General features: G+C 39.9%; 1 protein-coding gene and 1 long non-coding RNA gene across 11 annotated transcripts in view; one reads left to right on the forward strand and one right to left on the reverse strand.

The window, feature by feature from the left end:
- Positions 1 to 298: 298 nt before the first annotated feature.
- On the reverse strand, positions 299 to 4,263 carry LOC123031586. The gene is made up of 2 exons (XR_006416326.1): positions 3,927 to 4,263; positions 299 to 3,846 (listed from the first exon to the last, which is right to left on the reverse strand). It is a non-coding gene; the product is annotated as an uncharacterized LOC123031586 (long non-coding RNA).
- A 304-nt stretch (positions 4,264 to 4,567) lies between these two features.
- The window catches only part of CSNK1G3 (casein kinase 1 gamma 3), a 77,984-nt gene continuing 59,804 nt past the window's right edge, over positions 4,568 to 22,747 (forward strand). For 3 of the 10 annotated variants that reach the window (XM_044445859.1, XM_044445872.1, XM_044445863.1), the window contains exon 1: positions 18,923 to 19,560. In XM_044445859.1, coding sequence (XP_044301794.1) covers positions 19,374 to 19,560 — 187 coding nt within the window. In that variant the 5' untranslated portion in view covers positions 18,923 to 19,373. Of the gene's footprint in view, positions 4,910 to 18,921; positions 19,561 to 22,747 lie in introns of those variants that run through there. The other 7 variants (XM_044445869.1, XM_044445870.1, XM_044445858.1 and 4 more) reach the window with 5 other exon arrangements.

Consider the following 22,747-nt stretch of genomic DNA (forward strand, 5'->3'; position numbering starts at 1 on the left):
ACACATGGTTACCAATGCACACTTGGGCACCGTTCTTGGTAGCCAAGTTACCCTACCCTCCACTTCAAAAATGTTTTGCTGTGAAAGGGGTTTGTTTTTGCAGAAAACTGAGAGTATAAAGATATTTTCAATGGATTACTTGGTCCTTTGCTAGAACTTTCATGGTAGCCGTGTTGTGGGATGGTAGCCACTTTTTCTAATGGCCAAATGTGTCCACAGTCCCAAGCAGTTTGCCTTCATGATTGGATACAGAAGAGCAGATTACACAATAAAATGCAAAGAAAAGGACAGGTATCAACAGAGGGTGAACTCTGTAGCGCTGCAGAGAAAGAAACTATAAGGCGCAAACAGCAAAAGATAGTTAAATTGAAATAAGCTGTGGCCCTTTTGATTAGTAGCAAGATTGACAGTGGTCTTCTCAAGTGGGCTGACATCATTCCAACAGAGACTTTTTTCTGTGTTTAATACACTGCAAAGCTAAGATGTGATGAGTAAGCAGAACCAGGCAAGAGCAAAACTGCATGCTGAATATTGACTGTTATGAAGACAAATGTCTGAGCAGCTTGAAATACATTCAGGCCTTGTGATATGCATTCATATTTCATATCCACATCTAAACTGTAGTAAAAGATAAACAGGCTACCCAGAAAGAATTCATTCAAGCAAAAATGCAGATACTTCATAAAGTAATTCTTATTAAGAGAGTTTTTAACTTGAATTAATAACATCTCATGAAAATAGCTTCATTTGGCCCAGAAGATCTTAGTCCTGAAACTGCCAGGCTTTCACTTTCTGTCTGAATATTCACATCTGCAAAAATAATAGACTAGGTAGGACAACTGTTGTTCCATGTACATATGTGGTGATGGAGCAAGACCAAGCAATACATAGTAAGTAGCTTGTTAAGACAGAAAGGCTATACAGCAGGGAAGATAAAAATCAACTTTAATTAAGAACTAGGTGAACATTAAATATTCTAGATATAAGCATGTTAGCTGTACAATTAATCTCCAGAATGAATTAAGGCCTTTTCCAGAAGTGTTGAGTTAAAAGTAGTTTCCTGGAAATTAAGAATCAATCTTGCAATATGGTTATTTCCACTGGGCTCAGTCTACCAAACACAGATATTTACTTTCCACTTGATGAAAATGCATCGTTCTAGTATTCTCAGTAACTGTCAAATCTTACTTGAACCTATCAAACATAGGCATTTCATTTTTGTTTTCCACTTTGCTTTTGTGAGGGTGTGGCTTAGCCAATACAGAATGAAGCAAAAAGTAACAAAACTGGAAAGAGAAAGACAAAGTTGCCCATTGAGTATCTTCCTTAAGTCCTACACTTAAGTAGCAATCCAATAAGCAGTTGCCTGGGATTAGAACATATAGAACTTATTTAAACTTATTTCTGAGGATGGCACTATTAACCTATTATCATGTGCGATTATCGTAAGAAGCTATACATTCCTCAGGATATACCTTCTGTAGGTAAAACAAGGAAAATATGTAACTGTGGCCTAGTTTGTAAGTAAACCACAGTTTAACCCATGCTTTGTTCCCTGTGATGAAACAAATAGTAGGTTATTATTACTGTTTCAGTCCCTGGGTTCATTCCCTTCTCCTTTGTTGGTTCCCTCCCTACATTCCAAAATGACTTTACTGCACTGTACTACTGGAGTGGCTGTTTCTTTATGATGTAGGCCTACTGAAACAATCAATGAACTAATGGTTTGGGATTCACACATGACAACCTATGATTTAAACAACTAATAGGCTTGGCTCAGACAACACAGCAAGCCATGGCACTTTTTTTTCCTACCATGGTTGGTCTTTAGAAAGCATAAAAACAATTTGGGTTAGAGTTACAAATAAACCACAGTTTGTTAGTTTAGCTGGCTGCAGCAGCCCTGTAGCACAAGTTAGCATTGTGTGTGAACCTGGCCAGTGGAGAAGCAAAGCATGCTTGTAGGGACAAAGCAGTGTAAATACTACTTAGCTATAAATTGATCTATAAACATTATAACTTAGTGGTCAGATTTGCACTATTATTTGGGAAATTATGGAAAAGTTTGAAAGGAAACTTAATTTAAATCAACCCACCCTGTCTTTTTCTTTTGCCCTCACAAATAAAGGAATAGAGCCCTACCCACTCCAATTGTAAGCCTTTGCCTCTATCTCAAAAATGTTTCAATGGTAAAAGTGCAGCCATTGGAACAGCAATAAAACAATCACTTTCAACTGACAATCTGCAAACATGGTGGTTAGTTGGGGGCATCTGTTCAGGATCAATCTGGACTGCTACATATCACATCAAGCAATATATAAACCATGATTGAAAGGGCAGTATGAGGATCAAAAAAAGTTCATTCCACAAAACACCCACATTTGTTCTTTAATTATAGTACCTTAGAAGGTCTAGAAAACACACACAGGCACCTGAGATGAAGCCGTGAGAAATCAGTTACTTGTACATGAACCAATAACCTCATATAGAAAACTGAGTGATATATGTTGTTTAGGATCTTTTCATTTTGCTCAAACCTATTCACTTCTCATGTTTGACTGCTAGTGTCTTCTTGTTATTTTCCATCCCTTCCACCCCAAATCTTGTGTAGGGCACAGTAGTAGTTAGGACAAATGGGTTCCTAACAACACCCCAGTTTTTTGAGAACTGTGAACACTAAAATATTCAAACAGATCATTTGATTGTAATTCAGGGAGTTAATACAGAGAAAAACCAGTTTTTTATTAATTAGGTTAGGTTAACCACAGTTATTTATTAATCACACAAAACCAGAATTGAAATAGTCATAGCATTTACTGAACAATGATTGTGTGAGGAAGCAAGTTCCGGCAGTAATATAAAGGAATATGTCTGGGATCTTTTCCATTTCATTTTAGGTACAAGAAATACATACAGCCATACATGGTTCTTTCTATTCTGTGCAGGTTTGGATTACTTCCACTCAGCAGTGTTAACTGTCCAATCAAAGCAATTCTCTTCATGGGCTATGGCTCCTGTTTTTGCTTACTGTGCATTTTTGTGAGAGTATCTTTTTTGTTGCTAGGATTCTGGCTGGTATCTCAGCAAGGACAGGATTCTGTTCGGACTCTGATTTTCTTCACCATCCATTTCTGCAAATTGTACTACAGCAATTCATCCAGCATAGTAGTTAGGATTACCAAAGTGATGTGCTGCCACTATGTATATTACTAGCAATCTTATTCCTATGCAACAGGCTTAAAATAAGATTTACATGTTTGTTTCACTTTTACAATTATATGGTGGATAAAAACATCAAGTCTGGGTACTGCCATTTAAAGCCCTTAAAATCAAGTTTCGTTGTCAAATTGCTCTGAATTAACTGACCATTAATAGTTCAAACAAGCAAGCAAGCTTTGGCTTCTATTAATAAGCCTTTTAAATTGACCACTGATTTGAGTGCAGTGTAAAACAAAACAAAACAAGCCAGCCAGAACAACCAAAAGCCAAGCTGTTTTAAAATTGGCAAAGCAGCACTCTCCATTGGGGAAAAGGGATAAACCTTGCTGAAGAGAACCATCTGGCAAACCTACACTCAACTTGAAAGGACTGCCCTTTGGGACTACCAGAGTTAATCTCCACAGATACATATTTGTATTTCTGTGGGAAAGCAACAGGGCCACATGGCTACAAGCTAATGCACATTACTTGGGATTAAAACCCGTTCAGTTCATCAAGACTTCCTTCTGGGTAAGCAAAATTAGAAATTCATAGCAAGGATACAAACCTCTGGACATTACTTAAGACATAATTCCAAGTAATCATACATAGAACTGGGTTACATGGCTGCAATCCAAGGCACGTTTCCTGCAGAGAAAATCGTATTAATGCTGTGGAAGTAACTTCGGGAAAAAATAAGATTTGGAATGACTCGTCACACTACAAACCTCTAGGCATTACTTGGGAATGACTTCCAAACAAACAGGCATAGGATCAGCATGCCAAAAGTCAATAAACTTCAGGATTGAAAAGAACGGTGATAACCAAGCAAAGGTTCACCTCTTTCTGAAAACAACTTAAGAAAATGATACACAGAACACTTCCTCCTCCTTTACTACTCCTTGTTTTCAAAGCGGCTCTCCCCTGCTGATTGGCCAAAACCTTTGTCTTTCAAGATGGAAGCCAGTGAGAGAGCCGTTCCAGCCGCCCAAACTCCACGAACAACGCGTGGCCCGTGTCTGCCCCCGCCGCATTCCCACGACCCTCCCACTCCGTGCCCGAGGCTCCTCCCATCTTTAACTTTTCGTGAGTCATCGCCATCGGCTGCCCCGCCCACTCCCCCATTGATTCCACGTCCCCCCCCCCCGCGCCAGTTTCCTCATGGCCGTGTTGCCCGTGGGAGCCTCTCCACCCCTCTGAAGTGGTTCCGCCTCCTCTCTAGGCCGGAGTCGGGGCTACCGCCGCTGCCGCCCGCGAGGCGGGGCGACGGGCCGGGCGAGCGCGCTGTTGTGTGCCTTGCCGACGCCGCCAGCGCTGGGTCGACTTCCGTCGCGGGTGCCTTCTGAATCGGAACCTCCCTCCCGGCCACCCCGTCAGGGCTCGCCCTGTCCATCCTTGCGCGAGCAGGCGGGAGCTCAGGCGGCGGCAGCTCTTCGTTGTTTTTACCGTGCCCGGGACTGGGAGCCCGGACGCGCCTCCCCATCCGCCCGCCCTCGCTTCGCTCCTGCGCTGGCCGGGAGCATCGGAGGCTCCTCCCCTTCCCTCTTTCTCCCCCTCTCTCCACCGCAGCAGCGCCACCTTCCTACCTTCCTTCCTTCCTCCTCCCGGTTCCTGCTGCCCCCGCGCCCGCGAGACACCTGCACCCTTCCCGCTCCGAGCCCACAGCCAGAGCAGGACAAGGCCCGGAGTCGGCCGCCGTCTCTCCTTTAAGGTAAGAGTCGCCTCAGAGCGGGGCGCGGGGAAGGCACCGGCGGGGATGTGGCGGCAGAGGGCTCCTGAGGAGGAAGCGGAGGAGGAGGAAGGGGGTTCTCATTGAACGGTGCACAATGGAGGTGGGGGTAGAAAAGGTCGGGGAAAAGGGGGATTGGGGCCCTGCCTGTTGGTGGTGAGGCGTGTTGTTGCTTTTGTGAGGAGACGAATGATGGAAGCTCGGGCGCTGCGGGTGACTTAAGGATGTGTTTGCGTGCGTGCGTATGTGTGTGTATTGTGTGTTTTGGAAGGAAGGAAGGTTCGGCTCTGTTCCGTGTCATACAGGCTCCGGATCAGCTTAAGGGTGGGAACAAACGTTACGTGGTTTCGTTGCCCTTAGTCAGTGTGCTGTTGGGTTGTGATGTCTCTCTGTGTGTTTGTCGGTGTACGTATGGTAGAAAGGACTGTGTTGTATGTGCATAATGCATGAGGGTGGATAACACACACACACACGAACGCACACACACTAACGCGGGTGCGCATCTGCCCATCTCCTTGCGGAGGAGGGTTAATGGGCTGGAAGGTAGGGGTGAGGGGAAGACTTGCGGTTTGGCTGCTCCTCCGAGAGAGCCGAAGGGAATTAGTAGCCTAATCTCTTTCCCTAAGACCGACGAGCCTGAACGGACGGGATTTATTAGTGTGATAAGAGGAGTGTGAGTTGTTTCGCGATTTCTACCTCCTCCCTAAGTCTCCTCGATAGCATGGACGCTGTGGATGTCTGATTCTTGTACTTGAAAACAGACTCATTTCCTGTAAAGCCATGTTACTGTTAAGCGTTCTTCATTGCTGTAGATAATTGATTGAAAACAATCCTTAAGAGGTCTCATCCTATAGGCCTATTCCTACGTTTCTGCCCAAAAGATTGCTTTATTCAGGTGTACTCGCTAGAGTGTTGTACAGCCAGTAAGAGTGAGTTACTTACAAATTAATATCATTGAATATTTAGAAATGAGTTTCTTACCTGATTTTCTTTCTAGAAAGTTTGTGAGAATGTGTGCATGCATTTTGTTTTAGCTTTTCATATTGAACATTTTTACTTTAAAGTTTTGTACATATTGTCCAGATTATTTATTGTTCATTATGCCCGAATACCAAACAACTTAAAATACTTCTTCCACTCTCTCCCAGAATGCGGACACTGTGTGTGTATGAGATAGATGTCCAGGTCTTTTAAAGAAGTTTTTTCATGTACATTTGAGTCTTGTAAATGGAAAAACTTGTCATGGAATCTCAGGAAACACCAGGAGCCAAAATAAAACTCTTACAAGACAGGCATAAAACTCTTACAAGACATATTTCAAACTTAGTAATGACTTTTAGTTCTGAATAGTGTTAGGGTCTCTGAAAAGTCATGCTTGAGCAAAACTGCTGAAGCAGTATTTGATCTAATACTGTCAATCTTGGTTCAATATAAAACATTAATTTGTACAACACTTCACTATTTGCAGTAGCATCAAATTCTTGGTCATATTATCTGTACCATATCACTTTATGAAAATTGTCTTCCATGTTTAAAGCAAGACAAATTTTACATGTCTTCCTAGATTATAGGAAATGCTATATGACAAATTCTGAAGCTGGTTTCATCTTTTTAATTGATGCTGTGTAATAACTTATGTTAAACTTTAAATCTTTGCACAGTGTATAGAAACAAAGGTACAGTTTTACATATGATGTGGTGCATGTAAATGAGTCCTAGAATGAAATTGTTGACACAATTTTCCTAAATAACTTCAGGACTATCTTTATTGTAGATATACTATAGTTATTTTGACAAAATAGGCAGTGACAAACCCTTTAATTATAATGCTTGGCAAGTTATGGTATAACAGCATTTAGGCTAATTTTTGGGGGGACTTAGCTTACTGATATTTGCTTCCCTTGTAAGTTCAAGAATGGCCTTGACTATTTTCAAAACTTTGTTTCTGTTAACCAGAATGATGAAAACCCCCGTTGTGTAAATTGAAGTCCACCAGCAAAGTGCGTTGTTTTTCTCTCCTCCTACCTTCAGGTCTTCATGAAGCCCAACTTTTTGGTACTAACTTTGAGATTGTGATGCTGGGGAATGGGAATGGGGACCAGTTTTGTCAGTAGGAACACTTAACTGTATACCACCCAATGATATGTAAAGCTTTGAAGATTTATATAACTTGTACTGAAATGCAGTCCAATGAGGGCATATTAAGCAACATGGTTCCCTTTTGGAAAATGTGTCACTATAAGAAAATCCCTTTTGGGACAGAATGTAGTCATCCCATTATATTCATGTATACTCCAGTTGTGATACAAACATCAGCGGATTATAAAGATATTCCATATATGGTAGTCTGATTTTCTGACTAATACTTTAAAATGCTTGTATCTTGTGGTGTATGATAAAAATCATCCTTGCTTTTAGTCACCAGTAATGGTAGTATTCTATTGTATTTTAAAGCAAGGAAAATTATTTTGTCGAAATGAAGATCTTTATAATAGGCTAATAGTAGACAGGTTCATGCATTGCTAGTTGAATGACATGACAGAAAAAAGCATTTGTATACTATATCAGTAGAAGGTTATATTTGAGAAAACTGCTTGGTATTCAATCTGCTTTGATACAAATTCTGCTTTAAGTGGGTAGCGTAACTTAATGCCATCATAGGTTTTTTTTTTTTTTTGGTAAAAGCATTTAATCAAAATTTGGTGTTTGTCTCACATGTGACACATATGTCATAGCTGAGGGTTTTGTGTAGCTCTCAGTGGACTGAGTTTTGATCTTCCCTGGAAGTTGCGGTTTAGACTGTGATTCTGTACAATAAATCCAATTGAATTCAGTTGGACTTACTTTGAGAAGATATGTATAGAATTGTGCTGTTATTTTTTCCAGGAAGTACTTCTAGTTCCTGTAGTCTTTCCACTTGATTAATTCACATGCATATATGTGGACTGCTTATTTGGTATACATTCTAATCCTTCCACATTTTTAGGAGCAATGTGGCAATTCTGATTTCCAGCAATCCTGTGAGGAAGAATGGGTGGAGATATTGGGCCTTTATGCATGCAATGGTAGCAAAATGTAGCTTATATAATCCACTATTTGCTGTAGTGTGTTCTGGGCACATTTCATGATGATTTTACATTTACATCATCCTGATTGAGGTGATTGGAGGCTGATTTATGGCAAATCTGGACACTAAATGTTAATTGTGGGTTAAACAATGGACAGCTAAGTTCACTACTAATTGTAGTTGGCTAAGTGGTATGGATCTGTTAGTTAAGTACTATGACTTGATTCACATGTAATATTGGCAAATTGTAGGTTAATTAATCCAAGATTTCTTGTGTTCCATTGCATAGCCATTTTGAATAGTCAGCCTTTGAACTGAGCTTGATTTATGAACCTTGCCGCTATAGGTTAACTGCGGTAAAACCATACACAGTTTAGTACTAATTGGCTGCAGATTGTTTGATATACAATTAATCTATTATTTCTGAGTTCAGAGATCAAGTAGCAGTCTCTGATCAGAAGTTGAATATTCAAATGGCCACACCCTAACCCCGACCCTAATCCATGGTTTGCCACCATTACATGTGAACCAGGTCATTGTCAAAGCATATCTATGTTCATAGTTATTTATGGTACAAACATAAATATTAGCTATTCTGGAAAAAAACAATAGGAGGGAGCCTAGGGAATTATACTTCATCACACTTCTAATTATTTTTACAAGATGAAGTCTCGATGTTGAACTGACTGAAAAATTTTACTTACTTCCCTTTTTGTGGTTTATACACAGGACTAACTGACTTGGGACCCAGGTGTCTAGAGACTTACTGTTGTACCAGCTTTCCTATTTACTATGTAATCTGCCTTCTTTGGGTGCTCCATGTTCAGAAGTCGTCTGAAGCCGTCCCGAGGCTTATGCGAATGGGACGGCATACAAAAACTCCAAACAAACAAACAAACAAACAAACAAACAAAGTGAGATGGGTTATGATCAAAGTGGGTATTCTAAGCTGTGGTACCATCTGTGGTATTATTTAGGGGTGAGGTTGTAAGATTTTGTTCATCCTGGCTTTTAGACATGATTGACTATTTTCATATAACTGTTGTGCCTTGCTTGATTGTAATGTAGTGGATTTCTTATTGATATATTTGTGTATGTTTGGAGCTGCCCTGAAATCAAGTTATATAGACTAGTATGTGGTCTTTGGGGAAAAAATATACAAGTGGAGAAACCTCATTCTAGCCAGGATGTAATTACTTAAGTGATTTCTAGCTCTGCATAGTTGCAAGGATGTTGGGTCATTCCATACCTTTTTGCTTTTGATGTGTTTCACATTAGTTCAAATAGTAGCATTATTTGCTTTTGTAATATTGGTCAGAACTGTAGACTTTGCTTCAGTTTGGCTAATGCTTTCTAAGAGCAAAAATACATAGTGTTATCTTTTCTGTAGGAGAATAATGTTCAACTAAGGTGCTCTAGAGAGAACCTCATTTCTTCCTTCAGTGTAAGTAGCAGTACAAACTCTGCTAAACAGAAGTACCTTGAGAAATATGGGTTTTGCTCCCATAGTTTTCATATTAACAAGCAAGAAGTATACTAGAAGGTTTGGTTTTGTTTCTTCTTAACTTCAGCCTCACTGCAGGTGAATAGCAAAGAATTGGAAGTATTAAGAAATTGAAGTATATTTTATTAAACTGAAATAAGTACAAGACTGTGGCCCAGGGTTGCTTCCAGATGAGGTTTTTACTGTACAATTGTCCTAACTCATTCACAGAGTTTGACTGGAGGATCAAATATTGTCATCTTCCATTTGTAAGTCTTCTATGTTTTCACCACTGCCTCTTCTGTCTATTTTTCTTACCACATACATTCTGTTAAGGAGAAAAGGCAGAATAGCTGCACAAAAGCTTTTCATTGTTAGTCGTGAGCCTTCAGTCTCAAAGCAGTCTAAGTGAGAAAATTCAGTGTTTAGGAAACCACAGAACAGTGTGCAGAAAACGTTACAGTAAAATTTAATTATCTCCACATCAGAATATACCAGCCTATTAATCAGGAAAAAAAACTGGTATAAACATTAGTTGCTATTGATGCAATAGAGTATGAAAAGGAACTATGTATTTTGTTAGAATGGATTTTGTTGGCATTCAGGCTATGTAGAATTCTTAACTAAACTGGAAGGAAAGATGGCTAATGATCAGATATTATAGGCATCAAACAATTATCATTGGACAGTTGAAGTAGATTGTAGTTGAATCATAAAGCAGCACTCATACTGCTGTAGAAACTGACTACAGTATACACTAATAAATTCTTCAGCTTCAGCAGTTCTAGCAGAGGAATTTGAATTTCAAAAGCATTTTAATGTGTAGTAGATAATAAATAAATTCCTTTTTGTGTCAAATTTTACTTAAATATAATCTGTTTTAATAGTAGGCATGCCCTCAAATCACCAAAAAACTGGTAGAAGCTTTGGTGTCATGTAGTTCTGCTGAACAATATCTTGGTTTTAGATGGTATATTTAGGGCTTAGTCATTGTAAACTAACATGCTAAGAATACAAGTTCAGGTATGAATGTGTGTCTTTGGAGAGTCCACTTGAGTTCACTGATATAGTTCAGTAGCATTGTGTACAAACACTGCAATCTAGTACAAGAAGCCATTTTATGCACGTGCAGATTCAGTTGAACTTCTGGATCCACATAGCAGTGTTTATCTCATTGCAGATTCACAGTGGCACATCCTGTTGCTTTGCACATTAAGAGCTGAATTAGAGCCAAAAGCAACTATCTGAAGAAAAGCTGAGCTGGCATGAAAGCTTCTTACAAATATATTACTAGTATAGGGAATTACCTAGACCAAATAGATGGGGTACTTCCAGGCCAACTTTAGACCTTCAGGCCATCCTTTGTGAGCCACAATGGTTTTGGATGATGCCTCTTCTCCCAGAGCCCTAGTATAGGTCTGAAATGAGTTCAACCTTCCAATTGAAATAGCTTTCTAAAACCTAATCCATCTACTTTCCCACTAGAGTTTTTGTGCCCTAGATGATGTTACTGTAGTGTTTCATTGAATGGATGGTTATTTTTTGAACATTTCTTAAACATAGGGATGTCTCAGTGTTTCATTTCTTCACACTTATTTCATGTTTTGTATTTTGTTTGAATCACAGAAATGCGAGTGTGAAGTAGGGAACCAAAGGTTGAGATGAATAGTTTTTATATTGACTTGTGCATTAGTAGTGGAAAAACAGCTAATATGTGACCTCAGGGGTAATGGTTATCTAAAGAATAAATGAGAATATTTTTAAAGCATTGATTTGCCATTTTTTGTCAGTGCAAATAAAACAGTATACCTTTTGATCTGCACTTGCTTGCATTTTGAAGGAGGTGTGGATTTTTTGAGGATTTTTAATCCTGGAAATTTGGACTAATTGTTTAAACAACATAATTCAATCTGTTCCAGTATCACATTTCACATGGATAGACATATAGCTTCAGGATTAAAGTGCATAATTTTCTGGTAGGCAGATAAAGAACCCTACTTTTAATTTTTTTTCTTATTTTCTATTGTAGAAATAGCTAATTTCTAAAAAAATCACTTTCACAGAAGTTAATCTGAACAGATAATTGTTCTGAGCTGTTCATTGTACATTTGTATATATCTGGAATACTGCATTCTTTTGTTTGAGTGTTTTTATACTGGTGTTGGATGACATCTGTAGCACAGACTAAGATGCTGTCCCATGCACACTTACTAGTGAATAAGCTCTAGTGAACACAATGGACTTTATATCTGAATAAACATCAAAAGGATTGTGCTATTAGTATAAAACAGAATGGTTCAAAATTGATTTGAATGATCAGTTTTTCTAGAATAAAACTTTGAAATAACAACTATAATAATGTAATGAAGATACAACTGACTGTATAAACAGTCTTTTTTTTTCCAGATTAGTTTCAGCCTGAGGCTGAAATGTAAGGTTTTGTGTCACATAAAATGTAATTTGTTCATTCTGAACTGTTTCTAGAAATTGTATTGAGTATCAATATATGAGATAGCATTTGTCTGTTAAGTGGGAAGTTTCTCGGATAATAGTAGAAATGTGTATTTTGCCAGTTTTATGTTTATAGGTATAGTTAATCTTGTGGCATACAACTCCAAGGTTTGATTAGTTATTAAGTATCAGAAATAAAATGTGGATAATAGGAAACAATCACTTTTGAACTACGTGTAGCATGGGAAAAATATTCAGAAGATAGCAAAGAGAATAAGGCTGCAATCCTATCACACTAGTAATTGCATTCCATTAAATTCAATGGGACTTATTTTTGAGAAGACATGTATAGGAGTATGCTGATAGTTTTTCAGTTTTTTAGAAAATATAGTTCTAAAAGTTTCCCAGTGTTGGGGGCTTGAGTTGTGTGACTCACTCCCAAGTTCAACTCCAGTTGAATCAATGGCTTGACTTAGACTTGATTCAACTTGAGATTTTGATCCTTACAACCGAGTCACTTTTTGTTATAAGAGAGGCAGTGGGAGAGGGGACAAGGAATGGGACAGCGGGAGGGGGGTTGTGATACAAGCAGTCCACGGACTGCCATCAACCCTATATGAATATCTCTAATGAAAAGTCATGGACATCTCTAGGGAGTTATGTGACACATTTGGCAACATGTCACCAGTGGATGCATAGTTCCCTAGAGAAATTTTGTAGAAATAGATTCCCTAGAGATATTCATGGCTTTTCATTCCGCAGTGTAAGCTTGAGCGTACTCAAGCCAGTGTGTTTCAGGACATGTATAGGGTCTCAAGGATGAAGCAGACCCACAACAAAACAGTTGTTGAAGGGCAGTGGCAGAGGACTTCTCCCTGCTTCTCTGTTATTGTTCTTTTAAAGCTCAAAATCCTGTTTTTTATTCGTAATTTCCTAATCCATGAGGTAACATTAAACCTAAGATTAACGAATGATGATGGAGATGGACCTGGTGCTGGAGATTGTGCTGCTGGGGGTGGGGGTTAGTGCTGGAGCTGGTTTCTTGAAGTAGGCCTCAAGGGTTTGTACAGCCATATTCTTTTTCTCATAAATGACCATCTAGCAGTCTAGGGCCTGGTTACAAGGGCAAATGCTAAAAGGGAAGTAGATTGGTATTAGCATGCCCATACTGCAGATGGGGAAATGATGCTGAATTGACAGCAGTGACAGTACAGGGGAGAGAAGGGAGAGAGAGGTTGAGAGAGAACCAGAACCAGAACCTGTCTGAGTAGAATTTTGCAGGCTTTATTCCCTCCAAAGTGGCCTACAGACCTGCAAATATTATCCAATTCTATAAAAAGAAAGAAATACAGTTCTAATTATTTTCTCTGTTTTGTTTTAGGTTTGGTTTGGTTTGGAACTGTGGGATTTTATTATTCCTATGGTTTATTGTAAATTAGTAGAACAACTTTGAAATATATTCAGAAGATGAACAAACAGCATAAAGTGATGCTAGCTTAACTGTATAAGACACTGATTTGAAAGAATGTTCTAAGCTGTTTTAAGAATTCTTTCTTTTATTTGCTTTTTACAGTACTGTATACCTACACATATACAGTACAGTCCCTCCCTCCATTCCTAGTACCTGTAGTTACTTTATTATTAAAGCATTATTATTATTACAATGCTGTATTGTGTTTAAGATGTTTTAGTGAATATGGATGTGTGGAAGGGTAAAATAAATGCATATATTAATACAAATATTTGGTTTACTCATGTGATCTGACTTGCATACAAATTTGACTTAAGGGCATGAAGTAGAAATCATATGTATCCTGGAGACTACCTGTATACGGTGAAAGCTTCAGCTCTTTTTGGTGCACTTTGCTCTTCTCTGTAGGAAGTACAGCAGTGCTTCCACTGCCTGCTGCCTCTGCTCTGTTCCTGCTCATTTCCAGGGAGAACAACAGTGCCAGGCTGGAAGCCAATCATGTTGAGAAATTGTGTTTATAAATTGCATCTCAATAAATTCAAATAACAGCTCAGCTTTGTTTAAATAAATCATGGTTGAAGTAAAGGACTTCAGTGCATCACTGAGAGAAGAGTAGATGGGAACATCGGGGGGTTACAACTCTCCACCCCACCTCCCTTTTTCCTTTAAAGTTGCCTCTCTAGACTTGAGAAGAGACTAGAGACTTAAATGGCTTAAATTGAATTGAGACTTGATGTGCACTTGAAAGTAAAGACTTGAGAGTTGACTCGAGACTTAGAGTAAAGGACTTGAACACATCACTGAAGGTCTCTTACTAAATTGAGAAATTCTCAGTCCAAAGGAGGGAATGAATGAAGTAATAGTTAATAGTTGTTTTTTAGCTTTACCTGTTACTACGTTAAATTTACAAGAGCTTAGAAAAATCATCAACATCAGCTCTTTTATTGTGGTATGGAGAGTCACTGGATGCACATACTTTTAAGACAGAAATCATGGTTTAATAAACTACTATGATCTAACTTATACCATGGTCCCTTGTAGTTTGAACAACTCTAACTTCGAACGATCCATAGTTCAAATGCTAAAGTCGAAATAAAATCGCTCCAAAGTTTGAACAATGCTTCTGCGTTCAAACTGCACATGCAATGAAAAAAATGTGGCTGCTGTGTAAATCCCATCTGTTCTGTGCCCAAGTCATCTCTTGCTGTGAAACATACCTTGCATAATGCTCATGCATTTTCAGTGCATGCGTTTTCATGCTCAGTTCCTTTTTTGGTTCTCTTACTGGCTTGGGCACTGTAAGATTGTTTTGTGTTGTATGCTTTTTTGTATTTAGGGAAAAATGCTTTTTCACTTTATTCTTTCACCTTGTTTTATTTTATATATATCCCTACATATTAGCCATGACATTCAGGAAGTGTGTTGAAGCAACTAAGTCTAAGAGGAAGGTTGTAGTAGGGACAATTGAGATGAAAAAAGTGTTTATCGGAATGGGTATAGTTTAGGGTCTGGGAATGGATTAATTCACTTTCCATTATTTCTAGTGGGAAAAATTGATTTGAACGTTGAATGATTCAGAGTTTGAACAACCTCCTGAAATAAATTAAGTTCAAAGTATGGGACACCACCATATATAGTCTTAACCCATAGTTTAACTAATTCACCTGTACATGGTTGTCCTATCCTGAGTTTGTTTGGCAGATGTTTGAACAAACAGTTTATCATTTCCTGGGGTGTTTATCTGGTTATTTTCCAGAGACTAGAAGTTGTAGGATTTTTTATGACTGAATATGCACAGGATTGAACTTAAGTTAATTTCCTATACTACATTTGTAGCAATGGATTAACAAAAAATATGTATGGTGTGAAAGAGTACTTTCTTGTGGTAGTCCTGAGGTTCTGGCTAATCAGTTTCATTGAATGATACCCAAGTTCTGTATTATGTGTGAAGGATTTTTTTTCTATTTGTTTTCTTCTCACAATGCATAATTTTATAATCTCTCTCTCCATTCCTCTGTTCTTTCCAAAACTAAGAGATTATAAAGGATGTAGACTTGACTAATAGGGCACATGATTCAACATCCAGAACAATTTGTTGGCCGTCTGTGTGAAATTTCAAGCTGTATAGTATCCTTTCTGGGATGTACTCTGTGTTATAAGTGTTAGAGTTCCACTAGTATTGTAGAGAGGAAAAATTTAGGCAAGAGGTGTTCAATTATTTACCTTAATCCATCCTTCCTCAACTTGACATAGTCTAGAATTTTTGAACAACATCTCCCAGCATTCCTTTAAACAGGCAAGTTGGCTGTCATTTGCTGTGTCTCTATGCAGCCCAACAGCTAGAGCTCTCTGGGTGGTTCAGAACAACTCAAAACTATAAAAGATAAAAATGTAAACATTAAAAACAACAGTATAAAATAGAAAAATAGCCGAAGTACAAATATGTAAAATATACTAAAGGATTTAAAACAGATTGAAACTACCATTCCTGGAACAATAAAAATGTTTTCACCAGGCACCAGAAAGAGTACAATCTAGGTGTAAGGTGAGCCTTTGTGGGAAGTTCATTTAATAGAAGGGCTGCCATAGCAGAAAAATGCCCTCTTCTTAGTAGCCTCCCACCTAAATTTCTTTGACAAGGGATCTGGTTAAAGGATCTCAGTTGGTGATCTTAGGGTCCAGGCAGGTATATATACAAAGATACAGTCCATCAGGTAACCTGGCCCCAAGTTGTTTAGAGTTCTGAATGTGAATACCAGCAGGTGGTTGATCAGACTTGGCCAAGCAGCTTGTTCATGTCCTCAGGCCTCAGGAACTGAAACTCATTCAGTAAAATTAGACCAGACGGTTCTCTGAACAATTTACAAATGGAACTACAGTAATAGTGGTATCTAGTAAGTGATGAATCAGAATGATGTTATCTTCAGATTGCTGCTTGCACTTGTCACAGCATGCAGTTGAACACTGCACCATTTTTCTCTCTGGCCCAGATTGCAGCAGCCCATGAACCATTTGGAAAAGCTCATCTAGAGGACACCAAGAAGATGCAGTAGTGGTGGAAAACAACTCCCTCTTCGTTGCTCTCACTATCACGGAACAAGCTCAATAATGAGCTATGTTCATGCAGATTCAGCACATGTTTTCCTAGGCTTACATTTCAGCTATCTTGCTTCTTCATCACCTTCAGCTCAGGTGTATAGTTGGCCGGGCTCTGCTCAGAGGTGCTTGGGTGTGATAGTGTCTACTGCCTGAGTCATCTCTGTATTCTCCAGAGTGATCTAGGCTTCAACAGGAGCACTAGCTATAACATTAAGAAAATCCACAAGGGCCCTCTAGAATCCATTAATCTCAGTGAGCAAATACTTTTAATAGCTCCCACACCCTTGCAGCAGGAAAAGACCATTGAGAGTCTACAACTTGGTCAGAAGTGGTCCGACTATGACAGTGGAATGGATGTTAATTCCCTCATGTTCAGATCTCCATCCTACTACTCAGTCAAGAAAATCAAATCAAGAGTGTGACCTCTTGTATATGCTGTGTCAATGACGTTTTGAGGCAGTCTCTGGTTGTCATGGTTGTTTGAGCCATCCAAGATTTGGCAGATTTGACATGGAAGTTGTCTTCCCTAGAACCATCATTACGAGGGTCTTCAACACCAAATTGAGACTATCTTCATTAGCTCCGGCAGAGAGATTAAAAGGTAACACAATAGGCGGTACAGTAAAAGAATCCCTAATCTGCCTCAGGTACACAGCACAAAGTACAAACACTCAGGTTCAGCACAAGAAGACCAAAAAGGGGGATAAGATTTTTTTAGATCATAGCAACTGTCACCCCAACTTTCAGGTCAAGGTTGGTACTGCACATAGGAGGGCACAGCTGGAACGGAATAACCCCTCTTCATTCCCCCAGCCAGGTCACAGTAATGTACACCAGGCCATCTCTCTCATCTGCATTAAACAATGGATGAAGGAAACTTTGTTTGGACATCATCATCACCAGATATGAAGTTAAATGAGTAAGGCTACCAGGATCCATTTGGTTGGATGTATATTAGCATAAGATGTCTAGACTCCCTTTTCTTCAACTGGTTTGCTAACAGCCCATGCCACATCTTTCTCTATGCATGGCTATACTAATAGGGGCATCTCCTTCCTCCCTGAATTATTTAAACTTTCCTAAGTGCATGTTAAAATGCTGATGTTAAAAAGGGGCCCCACCCCCCAATGCAGCAGCTTACAGGAGAAGATAAAATTTAAATTAGCTCCTCTTTTTCACAAACTACTGCCTTCAACTGCTGCTGCTGGTTTCTGGGGCTCACCTCTGCTAGCATCTTAATCCGGCAGGCAGACAGGGTCCCATAGGCAAACAATGAAAACTCCACTAGCCCAGCCTGTTCTTCACAGTGATGTTACAGTCTCAAAGCCAAAAACTTAAGAGCTGCTATCCTTTGACTTGCTCCTCTGTCCCAAGTGTCCTTTAAATACTTGCAGGAGAAGAGAGAATACCTGGCTCCAAGACAATATAGTATTGTCCTCCAGACCAGAATGGTCAGGGTGATGAAGAATGAAAACAGGGAGGCCTCAGACAAAAACAGTGCTATAATAATGGATTACTTCCACTAATCACAAATTGACTAGATAAATGTATATTCCAGTTTTGACAGAGAGATTAAACTTATTAATCTCCTAAATGACTGTGCCCTAGAACAATTGGTCACAGAACCAACCAGATGTGATGCATTCCTGGATCTAATCCTAAATGGGTTTCCCTCAGACATAGTGCAGGATATAAATGTTGTTGAAACAATTGAACGGTAACCACAGTGTTGTCAGATTTAATATACAGTTTGGAGGAAGATTGCCAAAGAAGTCTAACACAGTAGTGTTTGACTTCAAAAGAAGAAACCTCTAAAATAAGGGAACTAGTAAAAAATAGGTTGAAGCAGGAAGTCAAGAGGGTCATATCCCTTCAGACTGTTTGGAGACTACCAAAGACCACAGCAACAACAATGATGCCCCAATTACGGAATGAGCTCCCCAGAGAGGCTTGCCTGGTACCATCTTTGTATTCTTTTTGATGCTAGGCGAAAACCTTTCTATTGTTTTTAATTTTAATTGTTAAGCTGCTTTTTAATGCTACTTTAACAGAATAGGGTATGTCTTTTATGCAACCTGGCATTCTGGTGGAAATGCATTTTGTTGTTTTAATGTCTTTTTAATATTTGAGATTTTATTGTATTGCTTTATACTGTTTGGTATGGTTTTACTGTTGTAACCCGCCCAGGGAGCCCTGTGGCTAATGGGATGGGTTAGAAATTTAACAAATAAAGAGAGGCACAGATAACCTATTAGAGTTTTCTGATAGTCTAAATAAGCATGTTAAGCAAGCACCTTAGGAAGGTGACGCTGGATCAGAAAATGTTAACTTATAGGCCTTCTTTGGGCAAGGTGCTTGAGTGGTGGTGTAGCACTTCCAGGCACTCTTGGAGGAATCTGACCATCTGGATCCATTTCAATCTGTCTTCAGGCCTGGGTTTGCTACAGAAACAGCCTTGGTCACCCTGTGTGATGACCTGTGCTGGGAGAAAGATAGGGGAGTGCATTTCTGTTGGTTCTTCTGGACCTCTCAGTGGTTTTTGATACCCTCAACCATGGTGTTCTTCTGCATAAGCTGGCTGAGTTGGCAGTTGGAGGCACTGCTATTCAGTGGTTCTATTCCTGCTTGGCCAGCTGATTTCAGAAGGTGGTGCTAGGGAAGTATGGATCTGTGCCTGGCTATTATGCCATAGAGTACTGCAGGGTTCTGTATTATCCCCCATATTGTTCAACTTCTACATGAAACTGCTGGGAAAGGTTATCTGGAAGTTTGGACTGAAGTGTCATCAGTATGTTGATGGCACTTAGCTATACCTCTTCTTTTTCATCTGATCCAGGTATGGCTGTAGCTGCTAAACCAATGTCTGAGTAAAGTGATGGACTGGTTGAGCACTAATACATTGGTGCTTAAACCAGAAAGGATGGAAGTCCTTTTGGTAGGTAGGACCTCTGTCCAGATGGATAATATACATCCTGTCCTGCTCAGGGCTGCACCCCTCCTAATGGACAGAGTTCGGAGCTTAGGAGTGCTTCTGGATCCTGGAGCTATCTCTGGAATATCAGGTGAGCTCAGTGATCAGGAGCACCTTTTATCAGCTTTGACTGATTTATCAACTTTGCATGCAGGTAGAACCTGGCAGCAGTGATCCATGCTCTGGAAACCTCTTGCTTGGTCTAGTGTAATGCATTTTATGTGGGGCTGACCTTAAAAACAGTCTGGAAACTGCAATTCTAAATAGGACAGTTCATCTCCTAACAAGAACTGTGAGGCATGAGCATATTATGCCAGTCTTAGCACTGGTTGCCAAATGAAATCTGAGCCTGCTTTAAGGTGCTTACACTGACATATAAAGCCCTGAACACATTGGGACATGGCTATTTGATGGAACATCTCCTCCCCTTTCTGAACCCTGAGGTCATTGTAAAAGGTTCTTCTCTGGGAGCCACCTGTAAAAGATGTGGGGAAGGGCCTTTTTGGCTGTCGTGCCCCATTTGTGGAAGAGGTATGTCTGGCACCTATGCTCTGCACCAGTGATGGCAAACCTTTTCGAGGCTGAGTGCCCAAACTGCAACCCAAAACCCACTTATTTATCGCAAAGTGCCAACACTGCAGTAAAACCTGAATACCGAGGTTTTAGTTTAGAAAAAAACAACTCACAACCAGTCGAGGCAGTGCACTGACCGGCCATGCGAAAGCTTGGATGAGTTGTGGCTCGTAACATCATTGCCCGGCGCCGCTACTCTTTTCTGAGCATGCGCATGGCTCCTATGTGCACTGTTATGCAATGCTCAGCTGCTGGGGCGATGCTGGGGTAACGTGGCTCATGTGCTGACAGAGAGGGCTCTGGGTGCCCGCCGCAGCACACGTGCCATAGGTTTGTCACCACTGCTCCACACCTTTCAGCACCAGGCTAAAAACCTTTTATTTTCTCAGTATCTTAATTGTTGACATTTTTTTTTGTGGCACTGTCAATTATCTTCTTGGTTTCATATTTTATTTGTTACTCTTATTGGTTATATATTTTGTTTCTGTTGATCATGATTGTAACTTGTTCATGGTTTTATCTTATTGTGATGTTAGGTTTTGTTTTATATTTTAAATGTTTGTAAAATGGCTATAGGCACAGTATGGAAATGTGATAGATAGATAGATAGATAGATAGATAGATAGAGTGAACTGGTTAATTTAGTAGGCATTGTTTACTTAGACTTCAAAAAGGTATTTGATAAAGTCTCTCATCAGAAACTTCTGAGGAAACTTGGTAGTTGTGGAACGGAGGAGGGGATACTTTTACTGATCAGTAACTGGTTAAAGAAGAGAAGGCAAAGTGGGAATAAATGGGTTTTTTCCCCCAATTGAGCTATGTAAACAGTGGGGTCCCACAGTGTTCTGGATTAGGACAAATGCTTTTCACCCTATTCATAAATTATCTGGAAGTAGGAATAAGCACTGGAATGGCCACGTTTGTTGATGACACCAAGGTATTCAGGGTGTTTAAAACTAAAAGGCATTGTGAGGAGCTTCAGGGATTATCTCCCCAACCTGAGAGAATTGGTGTCCAATGGTATATGCAAGAAAATACTGTGGCAAAAATCCCAACTTCCTGTGTATGCTGATGGGATCTAAACTATCAATGACTAATCAAGAAGGAGATCTTGGTGTGGTGGTGGAAAGGCTGATGGAAATGTGGACTCAATTCACAGTTGCTGTGAAAAAAGCAAACTGCATGTTAGGTATGATTTGGAAAGGAATTGAAAATAAAACTTTTAAGATCACACTGTGCTTAGTGAACTGGACAGCCAACTGAGAGGGATGGTTTAACTTGGAGTCCTGCACTGAGCAGGGTGTTAGACCTGATGGTTCTCTGGCCCTTTCCAACTCTAGTATTCTATGATTCTATGAAGTATTTAGTGCAAGCACATGTAGAATATTGTATAGATTTCTGGTGACTGTACTTGAAAAAGAACATTGGAGAAAGTGCAGAGAAAGATAGCTAAAATGAGGGGCTGGAACAAGTCTCCCAAGGGAAATGGTTACAACTGGGATTATTTAGTTTAGAGAAAGGGGTAAGGGGAAATGTAATAGAAGTGTTTAAAATTATACATGGTGTGGAGAAAGGGAGGCATTTTTCTTTCTCTGCCATAATACAAGAACCCAGGGTTATTCCATGAAGCTGATTGGTAGCAGATTCTAGACAGATAAAAGTTAGTACTTCATGCAGTGCATACTTAAACAATGGAATACACTGCTGCAGAAAGAAGCGATGGCCACCAATTTGGTTGGCTTTAAAAGGGCATTGGAGGAATTCATGAAGAAAGCTGTCAGTGCTGCTTCCATGACCAGAAGTATTTTCTCTTCATACAGAAACCTTTGTACCTGTCCTTCTTGAGCAAGGGTCCTCAGACTATGGCCTGTGGGCCGAATCCAGCCCTCCTTGCCCATTTATCTGGCCCGCCTGAGAGGTTTTGGACTCACCACCCCTGCCACTGCCTTGCGCAGAGATCGTTTTGGACTCGCTTGGAGAAAATGATCTCCGAGTGAGCAAGCTGCTGCCTTGCGCACCTGCCCCGCCCCCCCCACACGCGCCCACTTTGCCTCGCCGTGTGTGTGTGCACACCTCCACTGCTGGCCCACACACACCGCTGGCACTGCCTTACTGACCTGCACGTGCTGCCAGCACCTTTCACCTGGCCCCCTGTTGAAAAGTTTGAGGACCCCTGTTCTTGAGGGATTCCATGGGCAACTATGTTTTGTGAATGGAGTGCTGGATGTATTTGGACTATTGGTCTAATTCCTCATCACTGTTTCTATGAGAAAGAGACAGTCAGTCTAAGCCAAATGTTGTGGTTGATAACAGCCTTTATGCTAACAGATCTGGAGAGTGCTAAATTGGAGAGGACAGTCCTAAAATCTAACTCTTGATCAGTTCTTTCATTGTGCTATCCATCATGACCACAAGATTTTACCCGATTAGTCATTACAAGTTCAGAGGTCATTAGTGTACATGTGAAGTTCATATTTCCCCTCCCCCATCCACTATGCATCACTTTGCAGTTGCTTTGAACTACATTTGCCCTTTTGTTGAGGAGTCATACAGTTCAGAGAGAATCTTTTTTTTTAAAAAAATTCACAGTTCATTTCTTCATGTAAAAAGGATTATATTTGCAAACTGGGCTATCTGATAGCTCATCCCTGGCTCTAGTTCCTGGTACAGTTATTTGGAGGAACCTACTTTGTATTTCTATTACG

Source organism: Varanus komodoensis, unplaced genomic scaffold (assembly GCF_004798865.1).
Source record: "Varanus komodoensis strain SLA01 unplaced genomic scaffold, ASM479886v1 scaffold5, whole genome shotgun sequence".
In the NCBI taxonomy this organism is placed as follows: domain Eukaryota; kingdom Metazoa; phylum Chordata; class Lepidosauria; order Squamata; family Varanidae; genus Varanus; species Varanus komodoensis.